This window comes from Talpa occidentalis, unplaced genomic scaffold, assembly GCF_014898055.3.
Source record: "Talpa occidentalis isolate TD23 unplaced genomic scaffold, MPIMG_talOcc4v2.1 talOcc4.16, whole genome shotgun sequence".
Lineage (NCBI taxonomy): Eukaryota > Metazoa > Chordata > Mammalia > Eulipotyphla > Talpidae > Talpa > Talpa occidentalis.
Genome location: NW_023601653.1, coordinates 1,702,133 through 1,726,742, shown reverse-complemented (window position 1 = coordinate 1,726,742; position 24,610 = coordinate 1,702,133). Strand labels below are relative to the sequence as shown.

The 24,610-nt window shown below is 62.5% G+C and overlaps 1 protein-coding gene across 1 annotated transcript in view; it reads right to left on the bottom strand.

The window, feature by feature from the left end:
• Nucleotides 1-5,057: 5,057 nt before the first annotated feature.
• The window catches only part of PHF21B (PHD finger protein 21B), a 42,081-nt gene continuing 22,528 nt past the window's right edge, over nt 5,058-24,610 (bottom strand). Inside the window, exons 3-13 of the mRNA XM_037515149.1 lie at nt 19,304-19,396; nt 17,607-17,960; nt 15,784-15,924; nt 12,932-12,983; nt 11,910-11,986; nt 11,062-11,116; nt 10,489-10,511; nt 9,422-9,580; nt 8,218-8,293; nt 7,872-7,975; nt 5,058-6,267 (exon numbers count right to left, since the gene is read on the bottom strand). Of these exons, the coding sequence (XP_037371046.1) occupies nt 6,043-6,267; nt 7,872-7,975; nt 8,218-8,293; nt 9,422-9,580; nt 10,489-10,511; nt 11,062-11,116; nt 11,910-11,986; nt 12,932-12,983; nt 15,784-15,924; nt 17,607-17,960; nt 19,304-19,396 (1,359 nt within the window). The 3' untranslated portion in view covers nt 5,058-6,042. The remainder of the gene's footprint in view (nt 6,268-7,871; nt 7,976-8,217; nt 8,294-9,421; nt 9,581-10,488; nt 10,512-11,061; nt 11,117-11,909; nt 11,987-12,931; nt 12,984-15,783; nt 15,925-17,606; nt 17,961-19,303; nt 19,397-24,610) is intronic.

The following is a 24,610-nucleotide window of genomic DNA, read 5'->3' as shown; positions in this document are numbered from 1 at the left end:
ACCAGGCCCGAGCGGACCCCCGAGGGGCTCAGTGTGCAGCCTCTGGGCAGGCTGCGTGGGTGGCCCCGCCTCGGGAGCTCCTGGCGCACACACAATTTAGCCCAAGCCTAAAGCGGCTTCGGAGTTCTAGTGCCTGGGGGAAAAGCCTGCAATAAAAATGACAGCTCCCTTAAGGGCGCACCGCTGTGCGCCCCAGAACCCGCGTGACAGCGAATCAAGTCGCGTGAGTTACGCGGAGCTGCTCACCAGGCTCGCGGCTGGCGCTGCACCTCCCGGTTCCCTGACTAAGTGGGGCCCCCGCGCGCTCCCGGGCTCCTGTGACAGCAGCTTCTCTCTCGGGGCCAACGGTGGGGCCCACGCAGCAGGGCCGGCCCCGCCACACCCCCCTTGATCCAAGTGCTGCTCCGCCACTGCGCAGCAGAGGGAAGCGCCCAGGCCCAGGGTGTGGGGGCGCTCGGGGCATATTTCAACCTGAAACAATGAAAATTATGCAGAAGTGAGGACTCCGGGTGTGTCTGTTGACAGCACGGGGGAGCAAACTGTCCAACATTCGCTTCTGTAGGAACGACAGCAGTCTGGGGGGGCTTCGGAGACGAGGCAGGCCGCCGGCACGTGTGGCTGACGCCCGCAGCGCGTGTGCAGTCCTGTCCAGTACGTGCAGACCCGGAGCAGAGCCAGGGGTCAGTGTGCCACAGACAGCAGGCCGGGCTCTCTGGGGAGCAGGCCCTGGGCACCCAACTCTGGCCCCGGCTGGGGTCCCGCTGTGCGGGCTGGGGAAGTCGTTTAGCCAGCAGGGCTCAGAGTAGAGGCTCAGCGTGGGGGTTTTTCCCAGAGCTTTGGTGGGACCTGGCTGAATCCTTGGAGCTCTGTCCTTTGTGGCCAGAGAAAGCAGCATCACCCCGGGAAGCGGCCCCGCCACACCGTGCTGGCCTCACAGTGAGACAAGCAGCTTTGCGCTCCGCTCTCAGAGTGGCTTACAGGAAGGCTGGGGAGAAAATAAGGAAATAAATGCACAAAGTAGGTGGGAACAGTGAGCAGGGGACACAGGCGGGTGCAGGGAAGGGGATGGGAGACAGGAGACAGGTGTGGGCACCCCCACCCCCATTTTCTGAGACATGCGAGGGTGGCTTCCTCCCTGAGCTGATGGGCCCGTAAGCGGAAGAGCAGCGTCTGCTATTGGTTTGTTTTGTGCTAAGAACAATAACTGCTCAGGGAAACAAAATTCAATGGCAGGAAGCGTTAAAAAAAGGAAAGAAAATCACTTGAAATTTCACCCCCCGTAGGTAACCATTGTTAATATTTTGAGGCACGGGCACGCTCGCAGGCTGCCGGCAGAGATGTAAATTGGTGCCATCCTTTTAGAGAGCAATTTAGCAAGCTGGTAAAGTTAAAGCTGATCCAGCAATTGTGTGTCTAGGTAAAAAACCAAAAAGGTAGGTCCAAGAGCATCCTGGAGCATTGTCAGAGCAAATAATTAGCTTCGACTCAACTGTCCATCAACAGAAGAAACGACAGATAAACTGTAGTTACGTCTGTGACTGACCAGCGCCTGCCGTTCCAATGACCTCGCCGGGTCTGTTCCCTTCTGCATGGACAGGTCTCCAAACATTGAGAGGAAAACAGGTGCAGAATGAGAAACGCAACCTGCTATCGTTTGTGTAAGGTTTGAAAGTCTGTATATAGTTCATTCCTTGAATAATAAGATGCTTTTTGAACAATATACAGAGAAAAAAATTTAAGTCGAGAGGAGAGGGACGTGCCAGATCCGTATGGAGGAGAGGAATAAACGGATCCTGCCTACTCCTCCAAGGACTTCAACGTAAAAAATAAACCTCCGCCCCACCACAGGACGTTACTTTTCCATGGACACTTCCAAGAACTCGAGAAAAACACCAAACAAAAATTAACAAAAAATTCAACAAAGATGTGGAAACGGACAAGGACAGACTCGGGAGGGTCCACACGTGCCCGGATTCATGTTCCACCGGATCCGTGGGGGGCATGGACGACACTCCCCGGGTGGTTTCCAGGCTGCGCCGGGCCGAGGCTGTGAGGGTGACTGCACCGTCAAGAGAAAATTCGTCTTTGGACTTAAAGGGCAGAGGACAGACTCGGGGACAACCACAGCCATTTGAAAGCGAGTGGGGAAGTCCCGTCAGGGAATGTGCTTCCAGCCTGCCTGCTCCTGAGCCAGCGTGCGGGACGGATGTCAGCTAACGACGAAAGCCCTGAACTGAGGGTGGAGCTGCCAGGCCACAGAATTTGAAACTTGCATCCACCCCAGTTAAATGCCTGCTAACGCAAGCAAACGAAACCCAGCCCTCTTCAGAGGAGTGTGAGAGAACCCAAGGTGGCCACCACAGAACAGCCACAATTCAAAGTCTTTGTTATCTAAAGAACCAGGGTCCTTCAGCCCACTCTAACACAACAGAAACCCACCTTATGACACCGACGCTGGAAATGGCAGTCAGAGATGTTAAAGCAGCTATTACATGTGTCCTCGGGTAGAAGAGGAAAATAAGCTTACAGTAAATGAAAATCTCAGTAAAAAATTTTAAAACCTGTGAAAAAGGAAATTTTAGGAGCGCAAAATACATTATCCGTAACAGAAAAAAAGAAACCCTGGATCTAAAAACAAGTTCCAATAAATCTGAAAGAACTGAAATGATCTGAAGACGACCATGGAGTCAAATGAATAATGAAAATCAATGATATCTAGGAAAAAATACTAAAAATTGTTTATATGAAAATTAACAATTATATGAAAAATTTTTTAACATATCAAATACATATATTTAAAAATATATTTTAATATGAACCTTTGAAATATATGAAGCCTCAATATGTAAAATACACATAGGCTAAATAAATAAAATGTGAATAAAAATATGTGAATATACGGAAATTTAGAAAGTAGAAAGAAGCCTATTTTTGTGTCTATGTGTCAAAGAAGAAATCACACTGGAGTGAGAAAATAATTTGAAGTGACTGCTGCTACAACGAAATGCAACGGCTCTGGAGGAACAATTAGGAGGGGGTCCCCCCCAAGGCTGAGATTCAGACGCCTTCGTGTCCGGGCGCTGCTCAGGGCAGTCAGGGCTGGGCAGCACCGGCCACATCCCCTGTGTCCCCTGGCACCTGCAGGGCTGGAGGCACAGCTGGCAGAGGTCCAGGCTGGAGAAGGCAGGGGGCCACCAGCAGAGAGATGGTGGTCAGCGCAGACTGGATCTCCTGCCCCGGCCCCCCACCTGCTCCAGCCCCCCGACCTGCCCCAGCTCCCCGACCTGCCCCGGCCCCCCACCAGTCTGGCATCCGGTGACTCGGTCCACGAGAGAAGCTGAGTTCGGGAGAGCAGGAGAAACACCAGCCACTGGGGCCCCGGAGCCTCCTCCACGGAGGGCTTGGCCAGTGTGCCCCGTGGTCACCAGGCAGCACCCACTAGGGCTGACCATGGGGAAGCCACGCTGACCTTGAGGTGGGTACCTCTGAGGGAGCGAGGCGGCAGAGGGGGCCCTACCTGGCAAGGACCCAGAGGTGGGGAGCCACACCAGACACACTGGGCACAGATGGAGGTGGGCAGGGGCCCTCCTGGTGAGCCCCAGAGCCCTTCAGGGCACCCTGGGGTGGAGGCCGGGGCCAGCACCCGGGGGGCAGTGGATGACCATGCAGCCTGGGGAGGGGCCAGGCTCCCTCCCCAAACCCTGTGACCACACCGGTGGGAGGGGGGAGAGCACGGCGGGGGCAGCCCCACATTCCCACCCCAGGGATCCAGCAGGTGGTGGCTTGGCATGTGACTCCAGCCACAGGTCACAGCTGGCCACCAAGGGTGGGGTCCTCCCAGACTGAGCCGACCAGCAGCCTGCATGCCACACCCGGACTGAGGACTGGGGGTGTCTGGCTTCGGTTTGGCTGCTCCCTGGAAAGGCCGTGGACTCGGCCCCTGGCGTTTCTGGGCCTTGGCTGCCAGGCTGCACGGGAAGCGGGGGTGCTTGGAAGAGGCGGGGAAGGAGCGGGAGGAGGGCGTGCAGAGACTGCCCACAGGTTGTGCACAGCGCCAGGCAGGTCCTGTTACTTAGGACCATCCACCCTGGCGCTCACAGGCGCACCTGCACCTCCGGGGAGGTGCGGCTTGGTGGGGCCTGCCGGCCCTTGCGTTGGGGGAGATCTTCAGCCCCTCTGATTCCCACCCCCACCGCACACGCCCCCGGGGCCTCTCTGCCGAAGGCAAGAAAACCAAAACCACGGGGCTCTGAAATCATCAATCAAGTTTAATGCGTCGTACAGAAGGAAAACTACATGGGCATAGTTAAGACAAACACTTTTCTAGCCTCACTACCCACTGGATGGTCCTGGTCCGAAAAACTAAGTCTCAAGACACATCGGCAGCTACCCCTCCTGGGCCCACGCGTCCACTCCTCCCGTCACGTTTCTCAAAACTTTACTTCAATCCATCCAAGGAGAAAAACAAACCAACGAAAAAGGGACCTGAAGACATTTACATGGCAAGTCACGCGTGGCGCGCGAGTGGCATCTGCGGTAACCAACATACAAGACGTGTCTTACAGTTCACTTTGTTCAATAAAAGAATATAAAAATCTTGTTCAACCCAGTGTTGAGTGTATTAAAATAGATCTGTATCGTACAGCACAGTTTCTCCCGGGGTCGTGAAAGGGACAGGAGGGGCCGCGGGTCTGGCCCCGGCTGGCCTCCTGGCTTTGCACCTGTCTGTGTGCGGGTGTGCGTGCGTGCGTGCAAGTGGCTGGGGTGCGTGCACACACGCACACGTGTTCGATGCAGTTCGGCACCGTGTGATATGCTGGGGATGGGAGCCCGGTGGCTCCCGGATGCTCGTCCTGTTGTGCTAAGTCCCCTGGGACTGGAGACGCTGGCGGTGTGACGAGCAGCCACCGGCGGGCAGCGGCGCTTCGGGAAGGTGGGCATGGCCTCCGCCCTCACCAGCTCAGAAGGCGGCGGGGAGAGGCCCCCCCCAGCCTCCAGAGGCTCCGCCTGGCCCCGCCCACCCGAGCCCCAGTTCTAACCCCCCCCCATCCCTCTAGTTTGGCAGCCCCCCTCCCCGGGGAGGTTTCCCACCGTCCCTTGCGGCAGAGACCACCCTAAGCAGAAAAAGAAGTCGGCAGGTGTCCCCTTCACATTAAATATCTTACAATAAAAACACCATACAAAATGTAAAGTTATTTTTTGGCATAGTGTTGTACTGGCAAGAGAAGAGGGACGGAATACTCTTGGCTCTCCGAAAGCAGAAGAGGGAAGGCTTCGGCGGTTTGGTTGAGGATTCAGCCCAATGGGACCCTCGATGCCTCCCGCCAGCGGCAGCTCCACCCTGCCCGAAACTCCGTGAGAGCCAGATGTGGACAGCAAAGGAGCCTGAGGTGGGGGGGAGGCAGAGGGGCCGGGAGCAGCCCAGCAGGTGAGTGGCTGGCGGGCAGATGCCGCAGCACCCCAGGAGTGCGCTCAGCAGTGCTTTCCGGTTCAACGCTGCAGCTCTGAATGCTAATAATACTGACAAACGGGCGTGGGCCCCGAGGCCCGGGCTCCAGGCAGGAGCACCAGGAGGAAGGGCCCGGAGCTAGATCCGCTTCCCACACGGCGCCCCAACTACCTCTACTACTCAGCTATGTTTCTGCTGGCCGGCAGCCCCTTCTGGGGGCAGCGGGGAGGCCTTGGCTCTGACTGGCCATGGCTGGGGCATCTTTCTGCTCCTCCAGGGCCTCTGTCCCCGTCTCCTGGGGATGCAGGGAGCACCCGGGCATGGAGACAGCTGTGCCCGGGAGCCAAGGGCATGGGCGCTCACCACCACCAGGGCCTGACCCGCCTGGCTATGGGCACCCGTCTGCAGTTGAGAGACAGGCCTCCATCCCCAGCGGCCCCCACTGGGCTTCCCGCTCCCCCCAACACTTCTTCATCTGTCTCTCTGGTTTCATTCTTGTCTGAATTCATAGTGCTTATGAATTAAGGCTGACAGACCCCCAGGTCTCGAGCAGGTTCCCAGGGGCTCTCTGAGGATGCGAGATGGGTCCGGGGTCAGTTGTGGCCCTGGGGGTGCTGGAGGGCGGCGTGAGCGTGCATGGCTGCCATGGGGGACTTGGTCCAGGGCCCGGCCAGCAGGGGGCCAGGGCTGGCGGTCGCCATGGTGACCTGCAGCCTCTGCTCACCCCGTATCAGTCTCAGGAGGGCCCGCAGGCGGTCCAAGGAGGACTGGGCACCCCGCTGCCGGGCCAGCAGGCTTGTCTTAAGCTCCAGGCATTTCTGTCAGGGGAAAAGGGCCAGAGAGAAGCGTCTCAGATCCCGGTGCAGCCACCCTGGGTCCTCCCTCCCGGAGCGCCTCCCCTCTGCGGCAGAGCCTGGAAGAAATCGGGCAGAGGGCCTCACAAAAACCAGGCAGCAGTGAAAAATGGAACGAAATGGCAGCCAGACCTACAGAATTCCGCTTTCGAATGCAGCGCCAGCAACAGCAGCTTGTGCAAGAGCATGAACCTCCCCACTCCCGCTCGTGGGGCCCCCAGCAGGCCACAGTGACCCTCCCGCTGGAGGACGTGCAGAGCCAGCGCGAGCTCCAGGCCAGGGGCCGGGAGACCTGCAGCCTGTTTGCCGCTTTCTTCCTGCCTGCTGTACTCTCAGCCTCTTCGAGCCCTTTCTGTCTGTGTCGCGGCGCTGCGGTAGAGGCGGGGGGACTGACACCCCAAGTCAGAGCTGGTCTGGGGCGCAGATAAATAACCCAACCCCCTGACACTGGTCCAAAGCTCTCATACAAGAATAATTAGTCTTTCCGTGGGGCTAGTCAGAGGATCAAAGGAGGTACTGCACTGAATGAGTTTCGCCTGGGCCTGGCACTGCCATTACCATCATCGCCATCACCATGTCACCACCACGCCTGCCACCCACGCCCGCACCTCCTCCACCAGCACCACCGCCGGCAGCGTCACAGTATCACCACCGCCATCTGCACCCACACCACCTCCGTCATCACACACAGCGCCCCCATCACCACCACCATCATCATCACCATCACCACCACCATCATCATCACCACCATCATCATCATCACCACCACCACCATCACCATCTCATCACCACCATCATCATCATCATCACCATCACCACCACCATCATCATCACCACCATCATCACCACCACCATCATCATCATCACCATCATCACCACCACCATCATCATCACCACCACCATCACCATCTCATCACCACCATCATCATCATCATCACCACCACCACCATCATCATCACCATCACCACCACCATCATCATCACCATCACCACCACCATCACCACCACCATCACCATCTCATCACCACCATCATCATCATCACCACCACCACCACCACCATCATCATCACCACCACCATCATCATGATCACCACCACCATCACCATCTCATCACCACCACCATCATCATCATCACAATCTCATCACTACCACCATCATCATCACCACCATCATCACCACCACCATCATCATCATTACCACCATCACCATCACAATCTCATCACCATCATCATCATCATCACCACCATCACCATCGTCATCATCATCATCATCATCATCATCATCACCACCCCAATCGCCACCATCTTGTCACCGGCCTATGGGGGGACAGGGCGACGTGTCATGACAGCAGACAGGCTCAGAGACAGCAGGGGCCTTGCCGGATCGCACAACTGGGGAGAAGCAGATGCCAGGTGCTCAACGCATGGTCACCGCCCGAGCCCCAGCGCTGCCGCCCCCCACTGCCTTGCTGAGTGATGCCGGTCAATCCGTCTTCCTGGCGCCTCAGTGACCACGCTGAGCTCTGGGGCTCCAGCTGGGGTGTGGGAGCGCCCCCGCCCCCGTGCGCACCTTCACGGCCGAGGCCAGGCGCCGGTCCCGCTCCTCCAGCTGCTGGTGCTCGCTCTGCAGCTCGCCGCCCCGCTGCAGCAGCTTCTGCTTCTCCTCTTCCTTGACTGGAGAGAGAGCGGGGCCCGGCGAGGCGGGTGAGCGGCCGGAGCCCGGGAGAGTGGAGGCAGCGACGGGCTCTGCCTGCAGGCTGCCGGCGCGCCCTGTGGCCTGGCTGAAGAACGGGGGCTGGGAATGCGCCCCCAGAGGAACCCCCGCACCAGGACCAGCCCCAGGGCCCCCCTTTCAGCACTCTAGGGAAGAGCTGGCGAGAAGGAGCAGGACACCCCACTCCCCGGAGGCGTCTTACCTGTTTTGTGGGTGACGTAGGAGTGGACGATGGCCAGCATCCCCGTCCAGGGCACGCCTTCGTCTTTCTTTAAGGCCTGAGGGCAGGGGGGAAGGTGAGCAAGCAGGCCCAGCCATGCGACCCGAGAAGCGTGGCCCCTTGGAGCTGCAAGTTCCTGGCTGTAACCCCAGGGTGGGGCGGCTGCCTGTGGTCTGGCTCACAAAGGCTGCTGCCAGCAACACCCACGAGGGCTAGAACCTTCCCTCTGCAGGGCGCGGGCAGGGCCGGCTGGGAGCGGCACACATAGCTCTGAATGAATGATCGGGGAGGCTCATGTCCCTCCTTCCCAAGTCCTCGGGTCCCGAGAGCAGCCCCAGGCCAACCAGGGGACCTAAAGAGACCCCACCAGCATGCTGAAGTGGGGAACAAAATCCTGAGCCTTCTCTGCACCCCTCAAAGAGCTGAGTGCCCTGAGAGTCGCCATGCAGGGGCCAGTGGGCTCCATGGGGGTGACAGCCCCACAGCAACACCCACTCTCCCCAGCCCCCCCAAAACCTGGGGTGACGGGAACTCGCATGTAGGGAAAATAGAGTGGCTCAGGCTTTTTCCCGTCTTCCCGTCACTGGCCTCTACAGCCGGCCGCTGGGGCCTGGCTTCTGCCCAGGTTTCGTCACCCACGCCCGATAGCATGTGAATGCCAGCAGCCCCACCGCAGGCCCTCTGGGCCCCACCAGCAGGGAGCATGAGCATTTGCTCATTGGCAAGGTTCTCACGACCCAAGGGTCAGAACCGTAAGGAGCACGTTCTTGCGGTTTGTGTGGCTCCCCTGGTTTTGCCTGGGAGGATCCGGAGCCAAGGGGAGTCACTGAGCGAGACCGCTGGGGGGCCCTCCCCTCTGCCGTGTGGGCAGTGTTAAGGTGGCCACAAGGGGCGCTCCAGGCAGGGGGTGGAGGCCAGGCGTGCTGGCTGCTAAAACCCTGCAGGGCTTGGGGCTGGACACTGCCAATGGTCGCTGCTGGCCCCTCTGTCAATTGCACCAGGATCCAGGGAGTCTGTTCTACACCCAGTCCCGCAGCTCTTCTCAGCCAGCGGTGGGGAACCCCCAGAAATCATGGGTAGCTTGAGCAGCCTCAGATGTTGCTCAAGGTGAGGGTCCTGTGGTGCAGAGACTGGAGAGGCAGGGGGCTGGAGGGAGAGGTGGGGTCGGTCCCACAGCCTCCCATACCTTCTGCTGGCACTTGGGGCACACCCACACGCCCTTGGGTGCTGTCTTGAGGGGCGGGTCCAGGCAGCTGAGGTGATAGGCCCCGGGGCAGGTGCCACAGGGCTGCAGGTCGGCCCCCCGCTTGCAGGCAGTGCACTGCTCATCGTGGGTGATCTCGTCCTGAAAGAGGGGGACAAGGTTAGCCAGCCAGGAGTTGGGGGCCCAGGCAGCTGCCACCCTGACTTCTTGTGCCCAGCTCTTGCGTCCCAGTTTCCAGCCATCGTGGGAGTGAGGGATGAGCTGCAGAGGGGGCTGAGGGGACAGGCCAAGAGCCGGGAGCAGGGCCCCTGCCTGGAGGCTCGAGGAAGGTGGGCTCCGCAGGAGAGGGACAGGGCTCCGGGCACCCCCAGGCCCGTGCTGACCAGGTACAGCTGGCCATGGACAGACACTGACAGGCCAAAGGCAGCACTGCTGGGCTATGCTGCAACCCACACCTGGCAGGCCACGCCCACAGGTACACCCCATCACCTGGGGCTGGAAGTTCTTAGGGCTGGAAGTTCTTTTAGAATTTGACCTCACACAGTGACAGGAAACCCTGGGTCAATTCTGAGGCTGTGCTGGCAAATGAGGAAACCACTAGTTCACGTCCTGGGAAGTGGGGGTATGCGAGGGGATCTCGGAAATATGGGTGAGTGTGTGGGAGCCCCTGGGGATTATCAAGTCCAGCTCCTCCTGAGATGGGTACTGAGAACCAGACAAAACCAGCTGCACCCAGGGCCACACAGCCAGGCGGGCAGAGCCGGGCAGAGCCCGAGGCCCAGCAGCACTGCTCCCCCTCAAGCCTCCGTGGCCTCCAGCCCCTGCAGCCTCAGGACTAGGAAGCGGGCTCCTGCTTGAGCCTGTGAGTGGAGCCCAGTGACCATGCCTGACTCGCCAGGCAGGCTGGGAAGTGGACTGAGCATGGGCACTGGAAGCCCTCGGCTCCGCTCCCAGCAGCAGGACTGGGCCCTCCTCCTTCCAGGAATGATCCTATCTGGCCCAAGGAAAGCATGCCCCAGGCCCCCGGGGTGAAGACAAGGGGCACATACCTTCCAGCAGGCGTCCTCATTGGCTAGCACAGGGAAGAAGGGCGGAGAAGCATTAGTGGGCACTGGAGGAGCACCAGTCAGGGCTGGGGTCCACGAGGCCCAGCAGAGACAGGTTCTCACCCAGAGCATCAGAGGAGGCCCAAGGCCAAGACCATGTTCTCCCCCGGGGCATGCTGGGAGTAAGGGCTCTGCCCTGGTCATGGCCAGGACCCATCTGGGCAGCTCTGGCTGCAGATGGTAGGGGGAGGAGAGGGGTGGTGGGAGATGCCCCCACTCCCACACACCATCCTCACCCTCACAGGGGTCAGCCCTAGGATGTCCCCCACAATGGCCTTTGGTACCAGGTGACCTGGATCTGTGCTCAGGATCATACCCCAGGTAGGAGAGAGGGGCGCCTGGCGGCCTGGGCTCAGGGCTGTGTGTGACCCCACCCGCTTGTCTCCCCAGCCCCATCCCAGGTCACAGCGGGCAGGCCAGGCCCTCAGACCCTCGGCCCCTGGAGGAGAGCTCCCATGGCCAGGCCGGCCCCCGAAGCCCCCGTGGCCCGCAGAGGGCCAGACCCGCGGGGCTCACCTCTTGCTGTGAGGAACAGTGGGGTGTTGAGATAGTTGGAGGCCAGCCGCTTCCTCTGCAGGGCACAAGACAAGGGCACCAGGTGAGCCCTCCAGGCCATACTGCCCCGGGCAGGGCCCCCACAAATGGGCTCCCCCCAAGACACTCCCCAGCAGGGGCAGAAACAGGGCAGAGAGGGCAGGGCTGGGGAGGGCCTGGGGCTGGGCCCCACGGCGGGCAGGCTCCCTAAGGTAGGCCACTCGCAATCCCAGTCGGGGCTCCCCTAAAGCACCTTCTCAGCACCCCTGGTTCCAGCAGGAAGTGGGGGGCTCCAGCAGGCTCCTCACACCCCATTCTTGGCATGTGCCCAAGGATTGCAGCCACCAACAGCGTGGCCCTTGGCACCCAAAACAGCAGATGTAGACTGAGGTTTCCGGCACATGCCAGAAGGGCGGCACCAGCTCAGCCCTGGTGCGGAGGTGGCTCTGGAGGGGCGGGAGCCCCCTGGCTGAGTGACTACTGGCCCCAAGCCTCTCTCGGGGTGGGGGGGGCCCCGGGCCACCCTCTGGGAGGTGAGACTGACAATGACCCACCCCAGCCAGCAGTGCCTGGCCGGTCTCCACTCTAGGAAGCGCGGGCACTGGCCTCAGGCTCAGCTCTGCCCCAGCTTCGGTGTCCTGGCCCTAAGGAGATAGCTCCACTCTAGGGACCGATACTGGGGTGCTGCTCCCCACCGCCTGTGGCCGGCAAGGTGCCCAGTGACTCAGGGAGAAGAACCCGGAAGGCGGGCACAGCCTGAGTCCAGCCGCGGGCTGTCCTCGCCTCCTCCCAGTGCCTGGCCTGGCCCGGGGGCGGCTGCGGGCCCTCACCTCTGTCTCCAGGGGGCCACTGTAGGCAGGGTTGGCTGTGCTTCTTCTCTTGCGCTCCTGGCGCTTGCTCTGGATTTCTAGAACAGCAGACACAGCCGTCACTGGAGCCCAGCCCGGGAGCGGCATGACCCCTCCAGCCCGGCAGCTCCGCCCTCCGCCGGTCCTGGCGCCCGTCCCTCTGGCCACGGCCTTCGTGTTGGCCTGGCGCCCACACCCCAGAGCGGCAGGCCAGGCCAGGGCTTCCAGGGGCACCATGGGAGGGTGGCAGGGACCACCGGGTCCCCTGCGTGCCACTGCCCAGCCTGGTTCATCTCCCGAGGGACAAGGGCTGCCCACGGGTCCAGCGCCACCTGGGCTGAGTGGCGGGGTGAGGCTCAGGGCCCCGGGGAGACCGGGTTTGAGCCGGCCATGCAGCCCCGGGCGAATACTGACGGGCTCGGGACCTCGGGCAAGTCAATCAGCTTCTCTGGCCTCAGCTTCCCCAGGGCACGACCAGACAGCGCGCCCCGCTTCCCAGGGCGTCGGCGCCACCACGCACGGTGACCCCCAGACACAGGCGCACGGCTCTGCGCGTGGATCAGGTATCCATGGCCAGGGCCTCCGTGGGGAGAGGGATCGAACCAGGTGCTGACCACCCCACTGTCCCGGGCACCCAGGAGGAGGACCAGCATCACCCCAGTTTACAGACGGGGAAACCGAGGCCCGAAGCCGAGTGACTTGCCCAGAGCTGAGTGGTGCGTGGAAGGGGCCGGCACCAGGGCCAGCGGCCCCTCTGACCACGTCATGGTCCTGCCTCCATTTGGGGGCGGGGACCCCCCCAGGACCCTCCACCGAATTAAGAAAGTGACGGCGGGATTTTGTGGACATGGAGCCGGGAGGGACGGCCCTGGGCAGCCCGGGGCTCCCTTGTGGGTGCTGCCCTCTGACGGGAATGCAACACCCCCTTCCTTCCCCCTGCAGCGGAGGGCCAAGTGCTGCCCACACCCACCCGTGCCCTAAGCCCGCCACCCCCAGACCCTTACCTTCCAGGTGTTCTGTTGTCACCAGGCCTAGCGCAACCATGAAGGCGATTTTCTGAGGAAGGAAACAGAGGTGCGTCTGGGACCCCATCTGGCCAGCCCTCGGCGAGCACACGCGGCTGAGGATGACTGGCTTGGTGAGGTGTTGCCTGAGGCCAGGGGTATGGACGGTGCAAGGAAGGTGACAGCTCTGCCCTAAAAAGGCAGGGCCTTGGGACAGGGAGGAGCGGACCGAGCGGTCGGGTGCCTGTCCCCTGTCCCCAGGCCTGCATGCCCCTCGGGTGACCAAGGCGGAGGAGCCATGTGGCACCGGGCTGAAGATGAAAGGTGCTGGGGCCAGAGTACCCAGATGTGGCCCCCAGCTCCGATGGACAACTTCTGGGCCTGTTTCCCCTCTGTACAGGGGGTTAACAACAGACTCCAGCACAGGTCGCTCCCCGCAAGGGCTGAATCCAACCCGCAGTGGGCACTACCAGACGACAAAAGCCCTTCCAGGCGGCCATCGTGACTGGATATTCCTTGCCTGTGATCTGGGGGCCCCAGAGCTGCTGAAATCCTTCCTACTATGCCCACGTGCCATTTTGGGGTGCAGAAAGACCCACGCCCCTTTTGCTATACCTCCCATGCTGTTTCAGCACCAGGCCACAGCAGGCCAACCCCCACAGGCTGAGGCCCCGACTGCAGGGGGTGGGCCGTGCAGAGGGGGCTCGAGGTGCTGGGCCGTGCCCTGGCCTCCCCAGGCAGTCACGCCCAGGGGCCCCCCCGCAGCTGCACCTAGGGACACATCTACACAGCGTTCAGGCCACCCGGTCACCCCGGGCTCTGGCCGGGTCCTCTGGTGAGGGTCCTGAGGCGGCTGCCCTCCGGCGTGAGGGGCTCTGAGCTTGGGCTCCTCACGAACAAGTTCACAGGCCAGCCCCAAAGTCCCGTCTGCACACACGCCCTCCCAGCCCGCTCCACAAAGAAACTTTCGTAAGGATTTTTACACCAGGACGCGCTGTAATTGCAAGTTCTATTTAAGTCATTATGCGTATTTATGCTAATTATGTGGTTAGCTGTAATTATACTAATTGTATAAATGCACAATAATCGACTAAGATATACTTTGAGAGAACAAAGAGAATCCACCCAGAAAACCTTCCCGAGTGTTAGGATGCAGCAAAACCCCATAGGGGGCCAGACAGGTGACTTGGGCGCCTTGAGCTGCCAGCAGCCGGGTCCCACCATGCACACAGTAGGTGCGCTCACAGTAGGTGCGCACCCACCGGTGCAGAACTGAACCAAGCACCTTGTGGTCGAATCAGCCTGGGGCCCCAGGGGAGACTTGGTTCCAGCTCAGCCTCAGCCACTGGCAGACTCTGAACTCCCAGCTTCTCAGACACGGCCAAGGACACCAGCGTCCTTCCTGCTCAGAGAGCCCACGGCGCCCCTCCCTAAGGAATGAGGTCCCACCCGGCGGGCCCTCCAGAAATTCTCCAAGGCTCATGCCCCCTGCAGTCCAAAGAGACCTGCTGACCCCCCTGGGTGGGCCAAGTCCTCCGGACAGCACCCGCCGCCACCCGCGCCATCCTCCTGCCTCCCATCCGTTCCTCTGTCAGAATTCCACCTGCCCCTCCAGGCCCTACTGATCTCTGGGCCTTCCAGGAGGACACACCTCTCCCTCTCCCTGCATCTCTGACGTTGCAATTCTGATGACACCTGACATGTTTTAATTAAACCAAGTTCAAATTCAGGCCACGCCTGTGTCTGTCAGTGGGAGTGAGTTTACATAAGGCCATGGCCACACCTGCCCCATCGGCATCCCCACCCCAGCACAGAGCCAGGGAAGCAGCAAATCCTAAGACTTACTTGACCGATAAATGAATGGAGGAATGACCAGCGTGGCGTGATGACAGCAGGTTGATTAAAGAGCCACAGGAGCTGTAGGAGTCCTGAGGGATCTCTTATGCCTGTTGGGTGGGGTGGTCAAGGAAGGCTGCCTGGAGGAGGCAATGTGCCAAGTGGCTCTTGTAGGATGAATGAAGGAGAGAAAAGGGCTGGCTTTGGCCAGGACGGCTGAGGGTGCCAGCAGCAACTGAAGGGCTGTCACCAAGAGTTCAGGGAAGGATGGCTTTGAATTAGGGGCTCCCTCTTACACCCTGCAGGGCAGGTGGCTGCACGTTTAGCCATGCGTCAGGAAGGTGTGGAAGAGCCCATCCAGCCCTCCTCCTTCAGGTGGGGTTGGGAGTGGTGGGCCATGTGCAATTTCTGGTAAGTTCTACGGCCACCTTCAGGAGACATCTGCATCTCCCCCACCAGCCTCTGGCGAGAGCTGATTTCCAAGCACTGGAGTCCTGCTCTGGCCCCGCCTTGGGTGCACGTGATTGGCCAGGGCAGAGAGAAGAGGAGGCCAAGCAGCTGCCCAGGAGCACCACTGTCCCCTGGACGTGAGTCCCAGGGTAGAAGGCAGGGTCAGAGGGGCAGGCGCAGGCCTGGGGGTGGGCACGAGGGCCCTGTCCAGAGCCGGGAGACACCGACGCAGGGCGGCCCCACCGCCACACTGCCAGGGAGGATCTCCCGGATGAGGGCACGCGACTGCCTCTCACAGGGAGAGCTGGCAGCCCTGAGACGCGACACCGGCATCCGCTCCCGGAACCACGCTAACACGGCCCACTGCCGCTCAGCGTGCAGGTCCCAGAGGCGGAGGGACCGAGACCCGGGCCGAGTCCTGCCTAGGAGCACTCCTGCACCCCTGCACCGGGGGTTTGTCTCAATCCCAAGTGAGCCTGCCCGCCAGCCCGAACCCCTACGCAGCCAGGCCTCCCGCTGCCCGCCCCGCCAACCACGGCCGGCCTGGCAGGCTCTGGCCACCTTACCTCAGGGTCCTCCTGGCTCTGGGGCCGGTCCTCCTTCTTCTTCTTGGTGGCCTGCGCTCCCTGAGATGGCTCCTCCGTGGGTGGCCGCGACCCGGCCGGGCTCTCAGGCTGCGTCTGCACTTGAGGCTGGATGATGATGACCTGGAAGACACGGGGGAGGAGTGAGGGTTGGGGGGCACCAAGGGAGGGGAGCGGCCAGGGCTCCCGGAGCCCAGGGCAGGTGCTAGGGTCTCCAATGTCGGGATCAGAGGTCAGAGGAGGTGGGCAGGGCTCCCCAGTCTACAGGCCCCTGTACCACGGGCCCCCGAAAGCCCTTCGCACCATGAGGAGAGTCTGCAAGAGAAAGGGGAGGGCCTGGGCCAACCCTGCACGGCCATTCCCCAGCTGTGGGGCCTCACGCTGGTCACTTCACGTCCCTGAGCCTCAGGGCCCTCCTCAGTGAAAGCTTTGCAACACCGAGCTCCGGGCCGGCTGTGAAGATGAGAGGCCCAGGGCAGGGGCTGGTTCGCTCACGCACAGCCTGGATGCAGGAGAACAGGCCGAGGGGCTCACGTTGCTCGCCCGAGGATGTCAGGTTGGGGGGCAAGGGGCTAGGATCCTTCCCAGGGGTGTCCGGCTTCTCTGCCTCCCCCCCTCCCCCGCCCCTGGAACCACCTGCCGCTTCACCGCTGTGATGGGCCCGCGGGTGCGTGGGGACAGGGGGCAGCACTGAGGCCAGGCTTGCTCCCTCCACCCTGGGGTGCCCTGCAGACCCGGAGGCTCCAGACCCTGCCGGGCATCCCCAGAGCAGCCCCGCTCTGTCGGCCGTCTCTGCGGCTCAGGCTGTTGTCTGCTGAACGGAGACACTGAGGGAGGCTGAGTCTGAGGTCGGCCTCTGCAGCCTGGCACTCCCCGAGCCGGCATCCACGCGGCCATTTTATTTACGTTGTGGACAAGGATCTGGGAGAAGATTCTTCTCTCTCACTGACGCGGGGAGGCAGACACCGGCAGGGGCCAGCCTGAGTCCAGCCCAGACCAGGGACAGCCCGATCGTGGCCCCCTTCGCCCCCAAGGACGCCACTGACTGTCGTGACACCTGCTCAGGCGCCTGGGCACCGAGACGTGAGGCGGCCGGCTTGGGGGAAGCTCGTTATTCTCCGCATGGCAGTCTTAAAACCCCAGAATCCTCTGGGTGGGGGGAAATAAAGCCCCTTTTTATGAAAGTCATGGGAAGAAAAACATGAAGACGTCCTGGGAGCCCGGGCCACAGCCCCGAGGCACCCGGCTGCCGACGGCACAGCTGTCGCCCAGGACTTGCCAGGACCGGCACAGCTGTCGCCCAGGACTTGCCAGGACCGTGCACGAGGTCCGTCTAGGCGTCGAGAACCCCCAGGGCCCACCGAGAGGCGGCCCAGACCCTCGTAAGTCGACAGCGCGTGGCAAGGGAAGGCCGGGAGCGGGGAGCGGGCTTAGGGCCGGCACAGACGTGACACGAGCAAGAAGGGGCGACCTGGATGGCCCAAGCGGGGAACAGAAAGGAAGAGGCCAGAGAGGGGACGCGGCACCCCCGACCCCCCCAGACAGGGCCGCGAGGGGCGAGGGGAACAGGAAGACATCTTGCTTGAACTTTAATTCTGGGCAAGAAACCGAGCCTCTCCTCGTTCGGGAAGCTGGGGCCCGAGGAAGTCCTGGCCGCCCAGACCCCGCAGCGGCGGAGGACGGTGCTGGACCCTCCTCCGCAGCCGCCCACAGGCCCTGCGGGTCTCACTCGGCCACCCCGCGGGGGGGAGCGCCGTTCGCCGGCCGCCACCCTGTCCCGCCGCCAGACGCCCGCGCACACTCACCTTGCTGTCGGCGCTGAGGAGGAGGGGCTGCACTTTGAGGCTGTCGCTGGCCACGGAGGCGGCGGCGCTGCTGGGGGTGACGGCGGCGGCATTGCTGGGGCCGGTGGAGATGAGGGCGTAGGCCACGCCAGCGCTGCTCAGAGGAGAGGTGATGGCGGCGGGCTCGGCGAGGGGCTGGGGCTGGCTGCCGGGCGCCGGCACATGGCTCACGGTGTTGTTGGCGGTGGGGAGGGCGGGGCTGGGGTTCTTGATACTGACCACGGCGGCCTTCTGGAATGTCGGGGGCTGCTTGGGCGGCCGGTCGCGGCCCGGGGTGATGGGGAGGCTGTCTGGAATCAGGGTCTTTGGCCTAACCTGGGGGTAGGGACGGGCGCGCAGTCAGACGGGCACACAGGCCCCTGGGCGGACGGCCCCGTGCAGAGCCCGGGCTCGGGAAGGACACAGCGCGGGCACTGGCAGGACCCGGTGGAGAGTCCCCACCTTCGAGCTGGGGCATGGGGGCTGGCAGGGAGGCTGCCCGCATCCTGGGCTTGCACTGACTGGCCAGGGATTCAGGAGGAGTCGCTCTGGGCCCGGGTCTCCCAGCTCAATTCAAGTGAAAGGTGAAGAAGCCAGTGGGGGGTGTGGACAGGGTGGGGGGCCTCCGCTGGCCCACGCGGGCTGCAGCAGGGAGGCGTGGTGCCACAAGCAACGGTGTAAAGGCACAAGTGTATGCGTCCCCCGTGACCTCTCTGCCTGCCCCAACCTCCGGGGCCCCCCGTGCTGTGAAGACAGAGGCTCTGGCCCCCAAAGCCCGCCTCCACTTTCCACCGGTGCACCTGTGCTGCAGCAGCCCCTCCCACGGTGCATGTTTTTGGAGGCCTGCCTCCACCACGGCCTGCCAAGACCTCCTACTCTGAGAGCTGCATCATGCACACCTCCTCCGGGAAGCCCCACCGACCCAGGCAGGTCACGGGCCTCCTCAGCACCCCCAATGGCCCTGCAAATCTTCAGGTTCATCCCAACCACCCTGGGTTCAAGCGTCTGTCCCCCCTCTGGATCCGGGCCACTTTGGGGCACGGCAAGGTGGGCACCAGGCAAAGGCTGCTGAGAGGACATGGGTCCCAGGAGCTGCCCCTCGCTGTCCTCGAGCTGGGGGTCACCTGTCTAGCCTGCAGGGGGAATAGGCAGGAGCCTTCACCTTGAGCCAGGCTCCTGCCCAGTGTGTCTAAGGACCAGCGGGCATCGTAGAAGCTCGTGCCATTGGCATTGGCCCTCGAGGCCACGAGGAGGTCCCACAGCAGACCCGGCCGAGGAAGAGACTCAGTGCCGGGGGCTGGGAGGTGGTGACTGGCCCAGGAGGTTGGGGACCACTGGTCGGGGGCCTGGGCTGCAGCTGCCCACCTGCCTGGCCCAGGCGGCCTCCTGTCCAGTTTCTCAGACGCTCCTGCTATGACCCAGCCCAGAGATGAACTGTCCGAGGCACAGCTGAGGATGCCTCTTGGTACTTTCTGCCCTACTCAGTTTGGCCTGGTTTATTCCAATAAAAAATTCTGATCATGCGCCACCAACTTGCTCTCAAAATTCCTCACCTCAAGACAGCAGAGGAGGAGGGAGGGGAAGGGACTCCCGGAGCGTCCGCCCACTGGGCGTCCATCCAAGCCTCAGTGCTGAGAGGCGGGGGACAGACGGACACCGGGACCCACCGAGGGGCTCACCTGAGGTAGCACTGCCGCTCCTTGCCCGGCCAACCTCTGCAAGGAGCTGACCTGAGGACCTGTGACAGGCACTGCCGTGGTGGTTCCCAAAGCCTGGAAGACAGAGGGGAGAGTCACACTGCGCCCGACGGACGAGCGTGCCTACTGCCCCCCCGCCCAGGAGGGCCGCACCCCAGGAGGGTGCACAGGGCGGGCCCAGCAGCACCCAGTGGCCTTGTCTTGGGCAAACCCAAGGGAGCCCCATCGGCCCTCCAGCGTCCATCTTCCGGGCTGAGACGCGTCCTTGAGAGGCGCAGAGGCGCTCAGAAGGGGCTGGGAGGGCCGGCCAGGCCCGGCTGGAAGGGGGTGCCATGGGCGGTCAGCAACCGGCGCAGAGCGTCAGGCTGTGCGGGGAGAGGGGCCCAGGGGTTGAGAGGAGGCAGGTGTCCAACGACCCCCGAGGGGTTCAGGCTTCCTCACGCGAGCGAGCAGCAGGCCCCAGGAACCAGGGTCACACCCGCGGCACGCTGGTCCTCTCCCCGCTGACCCCATGCACCCAAGCGAGAAAACAGGCCTGGCAGGGGTGAGGGCTGCCCGCCTCAGGGTCAGGAAGTGGCAGGGCCGGGCCCCGCAGGGCCTCTCCACAGCGCCCGCCCTCTGTGGCCGGGCTGCGGCCAGCGTGGTGGACACCGAGGCAGGCCTTGCCCTGGACCCCGACACCCCTGCGGGAGGAGGGGCCCTGACCCTGGCAAGTCCCCCTCGACCTGGATTAGCCTCATCTGGGAAGCTGGTGTCCAGCAGGGCCCCTGGGCCAGGTCAAGGCCTGGGATGCCCCCCTCGGGGCAAGCAGGGAAGGCGCATTGCGGTGTCCAGCCCTCCACCAGCCGGGAGTGTGGGCTGGGTGGATGGGAGCCTGGTCCCTGCATCCCACACCCCGCAAGGCGCCCACCTCCCAGCCTGGTCAGCAGTCCAGGCGCAGGCCACGCAGGACGCCAGGGCAGGCCCTGTGTCCCGGAGCCCTGGAGCCCAGCAGCCACCCTGGGTTTGGAGTCGCAGTTTCCCTGGAATCTTCCCGGACTTGCTGCCCCATGGCGCTTAGTCGACCGAGCCCTTCGTCACCCAGTCAGCGGCGCCATCACGAGCAGGACACGGCCCCTCTGCTGCCCTGCGGAAGCGGCTTCCGGTTCCCAGATGAAATCTGCTTCTGGCCCACCCTTCTAGGAGACCCCACTCCTGCTCCCCCATTGCCCTGCCGCCCGTGACCCCAAACTCAGCTGCACAGGGCTGCAGGGCCTCTGGGGGGTTGAGCACAGCCCAAGGACCTGCCCGCCTGTCTGCCGCGCCCCTGGCGGTACCTCTGCTCCCAGCGCCCCAGGCAAGACGGGCACAGAGGCCTGGGCAGGGTGACAGGTGCCGTCCCTCGGGGTGTGGGCACACTCAGGGGTGGCGCCCTGGGCAGGGCTGGGGAGGGGGCAGGGGGCGCCCACTTGTCCGTGTCTCAACTCCAGAACAGGCCTGGAACAAGCTCATCCGATGCTGCTTGCTTATTGGGGGACAGCACGGGAGCTAATTATAGAAGCTTTTGCACATTTTGTAACAGGAATAATCATTAAAGGCAGCAGAAAAGGGGCTGGAGAGCAGGTGGGCCACTGGAGGAGGCAACATCTGAGCTGGGCCTGCACAGTTGAGCCAGAATGTTCCAAGTGGGTGTTCAGGGAGTTATGGGGGGACGGTCGGGGCATCCAGGAGCTGGAGCACACAGCCAGAGGTGGATGCCAAAGGGGGTATCGGGGGAGGTGGGCCGGTCTGCCACTGAGGCCTTGAAGGTCACACCCAGGAGCCCAGCCGTCGCTGTGCAGGTGGGAACCGACGTGGGCTCCTGGCCAGCGGCACGGGCAGGAGTGAGCTGTGCGTCCGGCTGGAGGTGGCTCCACACCTCTTCCAAAGTGACTGCTTGCTGGCCACCTCCTTGAAGGCACAGGTGTCCAAGTTGGCCCAGAGGTCAGGTGAGACCACCCTCCTAGGACTGGCCATCATTGTGAGGCTGGGGGGAGCAAGCAAACCCCGGCCCTGCCCTGCACCCCAAAGCCCCTGAAGGGTTGTTTTCTGTAGCTCCGACCCAGGGGCGCTGCACACATGGCCCCTCAAAGCAGCCCCTGGGGTGGCCCGAAGACGAAGGCCCGGCTGCCAGCACAGGCATCTCGCCCACTGGGTCCCGGTGATCCTGACCAAGCAGGGGCCAGCCTGGTCAGGCCGCCCAGCGCCACTTAACTAGTGCAGAGGGCTTTGCTGGAGACCGCTCGTAATCAGAAGACCCCAGCACACACAAGTGGCTACTCCGCGCTGACATTTAAACACCCGCTCAGCAACCTCCAGTGTTGCAAAGTGGCTTAATTACCTTGAAAGGGTGTAATTTTATGCTATTTAGTAGGAAATACACACTCTAAATGGCATTTGGACCAGAATCAGGGCTGTGATTTGGAGGGTGGGCAAAAAAAAAAAGTCCGCCAGTCCCTTGGCAACCACAGGTTGGGGAGGGAGGGTGCTGCGTGCCCCACAGGTGGCAGCCCCGAAGTCACGCAGGATCTGGGGCAGGGGCGTCCTCGAGGTCAGCAAGAACAGCCACACGGAACCAACACCAGTGGGATGTGGGGGGCTGGGCCCTGAGACACCCGCCAAGGAACAGACCCAGTGGGGGGACAGGGAGGACCCGTCGCCCCTCATCCCGCCACCTCCCGCCCACCAGCTGAACCTCGTCTCACAGACACATGGAGGGGTAGAAGGAAGACATGGGGGTGAAGAAGGAAGAAGCTGCCAGAACTGGGGGAGAAACAAAATCACGAGGAAGACGGCCGAGTCCTGAGGGGCCTTAGTTTCCCATCAGGAATGGAAGCTGGAGGGGACGTGAGGGTCCTGGCCACGGAACATTCCAGAACAAGGCGGCCAACATACTGTCATTTCATGTCATTTAATTTTAACCCGTGTACCGCATCAGCTCCTAAACACCCAGCTTGCTCCGGATTCCCAGGCTCACCCACGTGTCCAGTGGCTGCTGTCTCAGTGCACCCCCCCCCACTCCCCACTTCCCGGTAAGAACGGAGCGTGGGCTGCGGGGACATCCGTAGACTGGGAAGCGCTGTGCACCCTCCTGCCCGCACTCTCCGGCGCCTCTGCTGTGCCCGGCCTTCAAGGGGGCGCTTGGCCTCTTACCCCAGTGAGGTGTCTGCTCCAGCAAGGCCCCACAGGACAGCCCGTCCACAAGGTCAGTGATCGGAGCTCCCAACAGGAGCTCCCAGCGGACAAGCTCCCCCTGGGGAGGAGCAGGGCCGCTCGAGAGCCCCAGCCGCACAGGCAGAGGGAGCGCGGGGCCTGGCAGGCAGCTCCTCACCCGACAGCACATCCTTCCTCGTTACTCAGCTCTGAACGGGGACGACAGGCGGGTCAAAGAGTGAGTCATCCCCAGCCCCATTACGGCCCCAGCAAGATGGCTCCAAATTAAATCTAACAGTCAATGGAATCGTCGATATTTAATTTACTCATTGCAGGTGGCAATTCAGCCCTCGCGACGCTATTGTTTAATGGCAAAAATATTGGGATTTATCACACATCACGGACTCAGAATCGCTGGGCCTTCTCCTCGAGGCCGTCGCTGCCCAGGCAGGCGGGGGTTGGGGGGGCAGGGGGCAGGCTGGGGCCCTCGTGCTGTTCAGGGAGTCCCCTTGGAAGCCGGCCCCGGGGGCTGCTGCTGGGTCTGCCCAGGGCCCTGGCCCCATTCTTGGGAACAGGCCTTAGAGAGAAACAGAGTGGTCCCACCAGGGCTGGGCTCTCCTCTGGAGGGGTCCTCTGGCCCCCCTCAGTGGGTCTCCGGGGAAGTGACACTCCAGACACTCTGACCCCGCATGTCCTCCTGCAGCTCGGAGGGCCGCCCCTGTGGCCACGCGCCAGGGTGGTCCCACGTGGAGCCAGCAGGCCCCCTCCTCTGAGCTGCCCGCACATCGCTCTGCCACTCCAAGAGCTTCCGGCACACCCAACACCCACGGCGCTCCCCAGGCCCGAGGCCACGCCCGGCCCCGGCCCCCCGCGGCCTCTCGTGGTCAGCGCAGGACGGTGCACTCTCCAAGGACCAACCCTCGTTTAAAAGTTTTTTCCCCAATTACTTGCACGGGACGCTCGTGAAGGCAGAGGAGCAAGTGCACGAAGTTTAACGAGAGACAACATGTGTCTGCGTGGAAGGGCTGGCGCGTCGGGTCCTCCAGGCCGTCTTCTAAGCTTTCTGTATTAAAACGTATAGAACTGGGCGGTCTCTTCCATCTGGAAGCCGCGCTCCCGGCTGCTGCCCCGCCCCGCGTTTTCATGGGCTTTGCTTTCTGAGATGCCCCCACCTGCTTCTCCTCGGCCCCCCTGCTGCACCGTAACCCCTCCTCTGTGCTCACACGGGGGGGGGGCAGCCCTCACCCCGAGCCCTGGGGGCTCCATCTCCTGCTCCACCAAGATGGGGTTCTCCCCAGTCAGGGGGCGCCCTCCTGCATTTAAACCCGTTTTCTGGGTGTACTGCCCCCATGTTGGTGTGGCAGCCTCTGAGGAGCTTCCCCTAGGCCTGCACCCTGAGGCAGCCGCCCCTCGGCACCTGAGCTGCTGGCTCACCTCCAGGCCCCCGCTGAGAGGGTGCCTGCTTCCCGATTCCAGCAAGCGCCCACCTTTGCCCCGTCCCAAAGCTCCCATCACAAGCTCAAACCCAGGCCCCATTTTACAGGTGAGGAAATGGAGGCACAGGGGGGTCAAGGACTGGCCTAAGGGCCTCCTGTCTCTAGAGGGTGGAGCTAAGCACCTGCCTCCGTGCTCCGCGAGCCACCTCCTCTGGCAACTGTATCATCTCAGGCAAGCACAGGAGCTGAGCCCTGGAAAGCCCCGGAGATCACAGCTCCCCACCCCAGCCCTGGATACCTGGAAGCCAGAGCTGAGAGGCAGCCCCACACCACTGGCGGCTCGGCAGACCGCCGGATGTGCGGGGGGAGAGAGGCTCAAAGCAGCCTGAGAGGGCGAAAACCTCGGCGAGTCCTGACCGTCCCAGGCCTGAGTCCCAGGCAGCGTGGCTTACTGACACCCCTGCCCCTCATGTCTGCACACCCAACTTTAGTGGACGTGAGTCAGCTACATGTGCTCACCAGGTGCACCCCCAGGTACCTGCGGGCCCCCGAGGACCACACACACAGCTCCAATGGACTCCAGAGTCCAGCACCTTTGGGGCCTGGCCCTTGGGTATCTGCCCACCCATGCTGCCCCTCGCCCTGGAGAAGGCAGGCCTGGCTATGAGCCTCCCCCCACACG